The following is a 9,090-nucleotide window of genomic DNA, read 5'->3' on the forward strand; positions in this document are numbered from 1 at the left end:
CCGCCCGCCCCAGCTTCCTTCATGGACAAAGGGAAACTTTTAGAGAACTTTATAAAAAATCCCTTGCCACCCGTGAACTATGGCTACAGGAAGTTAAGAATCTTTCCTGGGGTGCAGCCTGTACCTCCTGGAGAAGAAGAGCATGACACCTGGATGGAACAAGCTATGCAAGCACTAAAAGAATGGTATGTTCCAAAGGCTCAAAAGAAACAATGCATTACTGAAAGTCTGAAAGGCATTGCAGCAGAAGCCACCAGAAATTTGAAATTCAGTCAGGAGTCTTGTGCAGCTTATGACTATCTTTGCATGTTGCAAGATGAATGTGGACGCACAGAGAGATAAAGCTACAGATTTGATCTACCAATTTGAACACTCACTTTACCAGAAAGATGAGAAAGATGAGCTCTCCAAGAATATTCAACGACTAAGCAAAATACTGTACCAGATTGTACTAAAGAAAGAAATAGAGCCCACAGATATAGATCAAGTCAGAATGATCCTGAGAGGCGCACGGAATTCTGACCCCATCTGGATCCAGTTGAAGACTTTACAAGGAGGTTCCTCTTTGCGATACCCTGAGCTTATTAAGACGGTGAGGGAGGAAGAGGCTATCCCAGAGGAGAAAAAGAAGGGCTCAGGACTTTAATTTGCTACCAAGGTCCGAACAGTCAGCATGTGAAATGGGAATTCGGAAATAGACCAATTGAAGGCTCAAGTATCCCATCTGATGCAAATGCTAACTCTATTGGCCGCAGGAGTAAAGTCACCCCTTGAAAAAGTCTCCTCTGAATTGGTTCCCGTTTATACCACCCAGATGGTTCCTATCAAGAACCCAACAAACATCTGCTATAACTGTGGTGGAGTGGGTCATTACCGTAGTACCTGTCCGAGTCCACCAAATTCAAGAGAAAATTATCAAACGACGGGAAACTTCAGAGAGCCCCAGTGAAGGAGCAAACTGGGTGCCCAACTACTGAAGACTGCTCAAATTCCCAAGATCCAAAAAAGAGACAGGAGAGGCCCAAATCTTTACCCAAAGCCTCACCTGATATGACTAAAAGATCCTCTTCCATGGTGTCTGATCCTGTGTCATAAGGAAGCAATGCACACCCACAACCCAAACCCCCGTTAGGGGACAGGAAACAACCACCGCGAACTAGGAAGAAGGCTAGAGTGCAGCCGGCTGGGTCTACACCTTCTACTACTCTGAAGAAGTATCCTGATAGGTCCTTCACCCATTATCCTTATTCAAATAGAAGGGTTCTACATGAAGGCTCTCCTCGGTTCAGGTGCTCAAGTAACCCTGATTTACTGAGACTTCTACAAAAAGCATTTGAAGCATCTACCCCTAATGAAGTTAGAGGATCTTGAAATCTGGGGTATTGTGACTAAGAAGCTTCCATATGATGGGTATCTACAGGTCAAGCTGGAATTCAGTTCAGCAACTGTTGGACAACCACGAATCTTTGACACATTGGCCATTGTAAGTCTGCTTCCCCCAGGGGCTTATCAGACTTCCATGATTGTGGGGATGAACACTGACTTGGTGAGACGCCTTGTAACTCAATTAGTAACAGAGTCCTACTTCTGAGACTATGCACCCCATGTTATGGCCAATAGATCAACGGATGGTCCAGGAACAGAGAGCCCCTGAGATCATAGCTGAATGGTTCTATCCTAAAGACAGTGAGTGGAAAAAAGCAACTTTAGTCTCAACTCCTTAAGTGGCGAGAATTGTCTCTAAAGATGAGTTTGACGTGGGGTGCGCCCATACCACCCAGCATCGCATCAGTCTGCAAGATAAGAAGCCCTTCTGGGAAAGGTCACAGCAAGTCCTGTTGGGAGATCTGGATGATCTAAGAGCTGGCTGATCTAAGAGCTGGCTGACCAGGATAATCCAAGAATCCAGGAGTCCTTATGCCTCCCCTATTGTGGTAGTTCGCAAGAAAAACGGTTCCATCCATTTGTGTATAGACTACTGCACATTCAATTGAAGAGCCATTTCCGACCAACACACTACTCCTCGAATAAAAGATGCCTTAAAATGTTGGTCTGGAGCAAAATGGTTTAGTGTACTGGATCTATGGAGCGGATATCATCAAATACCCATGCATCCCGAAGATAAAGAAAAGACTGCCCTTTGGCATTCTTTGAGTTCAATAGAATGCCTCAAGGTCTAACTAGAGCTCTCGCCACATTTCAGCATCTAATGGAGAAGACAGTGGTAGATATGAACCTGATAGAGGAATTAGTATCCCTGGATGATCTGATAGTCTTCAGGAAAACCCTTGAAGAACGCAAACAGCGGTTGGAGAAAGTTCTTAAATGGCTTCCGTGAAGAAGGGCTGAATCTTTCTCTAGAGAAATGTCAAATCTGCTTACCCTCTGTACCATCACTAGAGAGTAAGCTGCCAAAGGCCTGTAGTGCCCTCTAAAATGTCGCTATTCAATTTAGAGATACCTGGACTGTAACCAGTCTAGATACTGATTATACAGAGCTCTGCATTCTATAGGTGTCCCTGAATCTGCTGGATTGGTTGCTCCTCCTGTTGCTGAGGAAAAGGTAGCCTTGGCATACAGTGAGGGAGGATCCATCCTCAGATTATGACTATGCACCTGACCCTAGCCAATCCCTGAGTAGGATGACTCAGAGGCATGGTTGAGGGCAGGTAATAAAAGGTCTGGGGACATTGTGCAGAGGTCTCTTCCCCCTAGGGGCCTCACCCTAGGAGGTCTGTGTGATGCAAGCAAATGGCCTGGGCCTCGGCACATGGCAGGTGCTGGGGGCCTGCAGGCTTAGGACTCCATAGGAACTTTGCTTGGGCCCCATACACGTGGCAGGTGTTGGGTGCCTTGTTCTAAGAAGATACTACCACTAACCTGGAGTGCTCCTTGTCAGTTGCAGATGCTGAGGGCACAGAGATTCCAGACCCTGAAGAGGAAAATACCTGATGGAAGCTGGGTCGGAGGGAGAGTCTGCTTGTTGGGGGGTACCGCAGAGGAGCTGGTGAGAGCGTCCGTCTGGGACCCACAAGGGAGATCCCTCACCCTATTCCAGGTATCTGTTCGAGAAGAAGCCAGCGGTCCTTACCTGAGTCCAGCGATAGCTAACCTTCTCTTTATAAGTTACTGGACCCTCCTGGCTGTTCGCAGTATTGCTAATACCATTTGTCCCTGGGACCAGATCACAGTGATATCGGCCTTAGTTGTTGCTAAGGGAGAAAGCTGTCCTGAGAAGAACCCAAGGGCATCCTACAGATCCTAAACCCTCTCTCCTGTTGAATCCGCAAATAAATACCCTAAGACTTGAGCCTGTTTCTGTATCGGAGGGTCGGTGTGCTGGATCTGAACAAGGGGGCCGGTGGCTGGCAAACAGGTAGGGGAACCCTATATCATACTCAGCGGCTCCTTCGGGGGTGAGCGCTACAGGCCTCTGAAGGAGAATAGCCAAGGCTGAAATATGGCCCTTGATAGTTCTCAAGGCCAGGTGCTGGTCTAGACCAGATTGGAGAAAAGTCTCTGATGAAGCCTAAGTGCCTTGCACCAGGCAATGTAGGCCTTACTGGTGTGATGATAGACCTTCTGTGAAGTTGACTTCCTAGACTTCAGCAGTGTTGGGATAAATGAGTCAGACAGACACTGATCCTTCATTACTTGGGCTTTAACAGCCAAGCTGTAAAAGTCAAAGAAGCAGGAAGTTGCACAAGTCCTGAGACAGTAGATCAGGCCAGTCTCCTAGGTATCTGACTATGTATGAGTATCAGATACTTCTGGGCCAGTTCAGTGCCACCAGGATCACTGGAATCAGAAAAGGGAAAATTAAAGTGTGTTAATAAACTGTAACTAAGCTTTTATATTAATGGTAAAGTCAGATCATTTAACAGATGATTACAGATTGGTTGCTAATTGCTAGGGCCTGCACGGCACGGCACATTCTCACCGTCTTCAAACTGGCTTACTGAATCCACCTTCTTGTGTCAATAGAGTAAACTACAAAGTCACATTACAAAACTAGACTTCACCTGTCACAACATAATGATGTATTCACATCACACTTAGGGTGACACCATTTTTATTTGGTATATAAAATTAATCAGTTATGATATACATACAACTTTATGTATTTCAGTCTTGTATAAATACTTTGTAATATGGATGTCTTGCTTTTATCGCATTCTCATCTTTACAGACAAATACCCACCACCAGCAATTACAGTGAAACCCCGGAAAATTGTACGCCCAGGAGAAGACATAACAATAACATGTGATACTCCCTATCGTGAAATAAAATTTACTATTTACAAGTATTCTGTATGGATCACAGATGGTGATACCAATCCATTTTCATATGTTATAAAAGAGGCAGGAGAGAAAGATGTTGGCCAATATTGTTGTGGTTTCCAGACTAAATCTGGAAACAAAACACAAATCCAGTCTGATTTCAGCGATCCTATTATGGTACAAATTAGAGGTAATACATGAGCATTATTTTTGTAAATTTAATAAAAAATATAAGAAAATATAAAAAATGTTATAGACCCATGCCTAGGGTCTAAAGGTTTTTAATGTACCGGACGAAATTCACACATTGTGTGGGGCTGTCGGCTCCCTTTCAGCCGGCATCCCTCAATCAGCTGATTGAAGGAAAAATGTAAATCGATCAGAGCCGGCAGCCAATGAGCTGCCTGCTTTAGTCGGGTATTCTGACAGGGATCGGAGGCTCCTGCCAGAATACAATGTAAACAGTGGGATTCCTCAATCGACACGCTCTTTGTGTTGATGGAGTAATTGGGTCATTTTTTTTTTTTGTTCAGCCCCGTGGGTTGAACGAAAAAAATTGATAGGTGTATGGCCAGCCTTGGAATTTCAGTGCTGTGCCAGGTAGCGATGAGCCGAACACCCCCTGTGTTCGGATCGAATCCGAATTTTAGAACATGGGAAAAGTTTGAATTCGAACTCGAACTCGAACTCAATGCAAGTCTATGGGGGTAGAAGCCTATTGTCTATGGGTTTTGAAACCTTATTTGCAATTTATTGGCCATAAAAAGTGTATTGGGATTTGGGTACTGCCCTGGGGGAAAGGAATCAATGAAAAAAAAAACTTTAAAAAAATACAGTTTTTAAAGAAGCAGTGATTTTAACATCACTTAAAGGGTAACAATAACAATAAAAAATGTCTTTAAATATCATGCCCTTAAACTGCCTGTAAAGTGGTGCATCTCTACAATGTATAGAACCTGCATCAGCAAAAACTGACATTTCTAAAGAATAAAAATGACATTTCTTTTTTTTTTAAAGCGTGCGGTTCCACCTCCCAAACAATACCAGGCCCTTTAGGTCTGGTAGGAATGTTAGGAGAGACCCCATTTAAAAAGAAAAAAAAAGCATGGGGTCGCCACTGGAAAAGCACCTTGTCCCTGTGCTAATGTGGACAAGGGCCTCTTCCCCACAAGCCCTGAGGCGTTTTTTTGTGGTGGTGCGGGCAAGTGGCTTATTCACATCAGGGTACCCCCCTGGTGAAAGAGTAAGGGGTACTTGTAACCCTATCCTTTCACGAAAAGGGTTAAATAAAAGATTAAATAAAACACCAGACTTTAATCAAAAATCCTTTATTTGAAAAAAAAAACCACAACAAAAGGATCTTTGACAAGTCCTTTAAAAAAAAAAAAAAGTATCCATCGACGTAATGCAGAGTCAATCACAAAGTCCAGCGTTGTCCACGATGATGACGACGACGCGACAAAATAAAACATAAATAGAAATAATAAAAAAACAACGACCGCCGTCCCGTCCGCTGCGACAAACACACGCCACAGAATGGTGTTTTGACCAGATGCCGTCAACGTATAAACAATTGGGCGGAACTAGTAGTGACAGCTAGCTCCGCCCAACTGTTTACAGTTGTAACAGGTGAGCCATGAGTGGGCAGAGTCATCATGACTTTGCCCAATCATGGCTCTCACAGTTCTCTGTGCCCTGATTGGGGAAAGTCTTGCACCTGACCTTTGGGGTGTTTGGCGGGCGAACAGCCGCTGAACTCCCTGATAGTTTGTGTGTTCGGCGAACACACAGACTAGTGATGTTCGAGTCGAACTCACGTTCGGCTCCAACATCGAGCCCATCAGTAGTGCTAGGCAACTACCTGTGGCCACATAAATCTATGGTTGTGGTAATACAGTTACCTAAGGGAAACATTCTGTAAAATCAAAACATGCACGTTGGCCCTTTCAATACATATTGGGTAACGAATAGCAAGCCTTTAAAGCAGTGCTTCTCAACCTTTCTAGGGCCGGGACCCCTTGGTAACATTTGCCAAGTTGTGGTGACCCCCAACGGTAAAATTTAGGGTTGACGCGGCTGCTGCGAAATCTGGCGGCGTGGCGGGAGAGCTGACACTGCTGCGCTAGGAGAGGGCTGAGGACTCTCACCGAGCACATCAGAAATCACACAGCGACCCACAGGTTGAGAACCACTGTTGTAACAGCTAAAATGGCAAACCATATAACACAAGCCGAGGGTGTCAGCTTTTATTATTAATAATAATGATAATCTAATAGCTATCTAATAGTGGGAGACTCCCGACGACCCCTGGAGAAATTGTCATTCGACCCCCGAAGGGGTCCCGACCCACAGGTTGAGAACCGCTGCTTTAAAGGAAGAATCTTTCTTGCTTCCCTTAGCAACAATGATCTAAAAAGTTTGTCCGCACAGCACTAGAAACTTGGAAGAAAGATGATCAATCTATACAGGCAGCAAGAACTATCAGGTACTTTCAGTTATGAGGCCCAGCTGTTATAAGAGCTACGTTATGGGGAGGTAATAACTAATGTTTTCTCAAAGGAATTGTATACCTCTAAATACGCTTCCTTCGCATATAATTTCCTATTTTTTTTCCCATAATTTGGTTGCCCACCCATATAAAATACAATTCCATTCCCTTGGGTCAGTGTTCTATGCTAGCTCTGGTTATTACCATGTACATTAGACAAATATTTGTATTTGCACTAAGAACTAAATCAGTATACTGGTAGATACAATCCTCTCCTGCATTGTCATCCTGTTACATGCTTTTCCATTGTAGACTATAGGTGGTCATGCTTATGCTCAATGCAAAGTCATGTTCTACTATTCTAGAAGTCCACCCTGAGTGACAGTAGAGAATATGAACATTTACATGAAGTGGGTGCAAATAGGTGGAAGGAGATCAGCAGTGCGACAAACAAATATGAAAAAAGGTTTAAATTAGGGATGTCCCAATACCACTTTTTCAAGACCAAGTACAAGTACTTCCCCTCATGTACTTGCCGATACCAATTACTGATACTTTTTAGTAAAGGGCCAGGTGACTTTAAATGATCCATAGTACAACTACATGTTATGTTCTATGGATCATGATTTAACCTATACATGTTCGCAGGGGAGAATTGTAAATCTATTGCTGTAGTTGAGGTGTGTGCTGTATATATGTACTACATATACATTACACACGTCCAGTACACTATAGCAATAGATTTACAGCCAGCCCTGTCCCAGCTTCCCTCAATCACAGTTTCACTTCGATCCCTGTTGCCTCACGAGATGCCTCTTGTAGTCGGCGCTGGGCAGGATCGCTGCATCGCGTCTCGGTGCTCAGCTTGTGGGAGGCGCTTGTACTATGTACTACATATAGAATGCACTGCAGCGATAGATTTACAATTCTGCACTGCTAACATGAATAAGTTAAATGATCCATAGTACAGGGCTACATATGGATCATTTAATTTATTCATGTTAGCAGAGGAGAATTAGAGTACACATTGCTAATACACTGGGGACCATAGATTTACATTTATCCCATGCTTAATAGTGCCCCCCCTTGCCCACACTAACTGTGCGGGAGAGCAGCGACGAGTCAGCGCTGGTCCGGTGGGAGGAGCTCCAGGTGGGGTCCTAATTTTGCTGGCCCAGAGGTGCCGGCCAGCTAAATTAAGGTGCTCTCCGGCACTGAAGGACAGCGCTGAGCTGAAGAGGAGCGTCGCGTCACTGCTGCTCCGGTGGGCGGCACTCCAAGTGGGGTCCTCTGGGCAGTCGCCGGCCACCTAAATTAGGAACCCACCTGGAGCGCTGCCCACCGGAGCAGCAGTGACGCGACGCTTGGCAAGGTAAGAAAAAAACAAAAACCATAGCGCAAGCTTCGGCAAGCTCTTCTCTCCATGTGACCCGCTCTGTGATCATTCAGTGCTCTGCTCTCAGTGTCTCAGTGCTGAGATGCAGGGCCAGTGGTAGGAGTTTTGCAGCGCAGGACCTGCTTAAAGGGGCTGCTGCTTTGGGCCCCACAACAATGAGTGAGCCCTGGGCAGCTGCCCCTTTTGCCCTGCGTTAAAGAACTAACAGGACGGCTAAGGGGTGAGGCCAAAGTTATCTTTTATGCTGAGAATCACATATAACCTTAACTGCTGATTGTTTTGAAATGTAGTTTTCACTGAAGGCAACTTCTGACTATGTTTTTCTTTCCAAGCTTATAACAGGCTAACTTTGATGCATACATTCTAAATATTAAGAACAGAACAGTAGTACTGGAAATAAAGAAAACATGTTTATTCCGTACAACTCGCACTATACCATTTAAAGTCAAGGATCTGGAATTGTGTTTTTGTTGTTATAAAAACGTTTCTATTAGCTGTGTTCTTCAGCATGGGCTTAACAGTCTCTCGAAAAACAACCAATGAGAAGTGTTTCTGAGCCGGGGACCAAGTTTTGAAAGTAAGAAGCACTTCTCATTGGTCAGTGTAGTCATGTTACCATGCTAACTAATGAACGCTCACCATTCATGAGCATTACGACATTCCATATTGTGGAGCTAGTCAGTCCGGTGTATGGACCTGGGTAGGTGGCAGGGTGCTGTTAGTGCATCCATTAATTCATGGGAGAAAGGGAATTTACCCTGGCAGGGTGCTGTTAGTACATCCATTATTTCATATCTAAGTGTTTTAATTGTTATACCTCTCATAGTAATGATTTGTAGCTTTATATAGACACACTCCTATATGATTGATATATACTGTATGTGTGTATATATATATATATATATATATATATATATATATATAT

General features: G+C 44.2%; 1 protein-coding gene across 1 annotated transcript in view; it reads left to right on the forward strand.

Annotated features, from left to right (window-relative positions):
- The window catches only part of LOC108802731 (immunoglobulin superfamily member 1-like), a 37,305-nt gene that overhangs the window by 9,245 nt on the left and 18,970 nt on the right, over positions 1 to 9,090 (forward strand). Inside the window, exon 4 of the mRNA XM_018574585.1 lies at positions 4,190 to 4,471. Coding sequence (XP_018430087.1) covers positions 4,190 to 4,471 — 282 coding nt within the window. The remainder of the gene's footprint in view (positions 1 to 4,189; positions 4,472 to 9,090) is intronic.

This window comes from Nanorana parkeri, unplaced genomic scaffold, assembly GCF_000935625.1.
Source record: "Nanorana parkeri isolate BGI_ZX_2015 unplaced genomic scaffold, ASM93562v1 scaffold3070, whole genome shotgun sequence".
Taxonomy (NCBI): Eukaryota; Metazoa; Chordata; class Amphibia; order Anura; family Dicroglossidae; genus Nanorana; species Nanorana parkeri.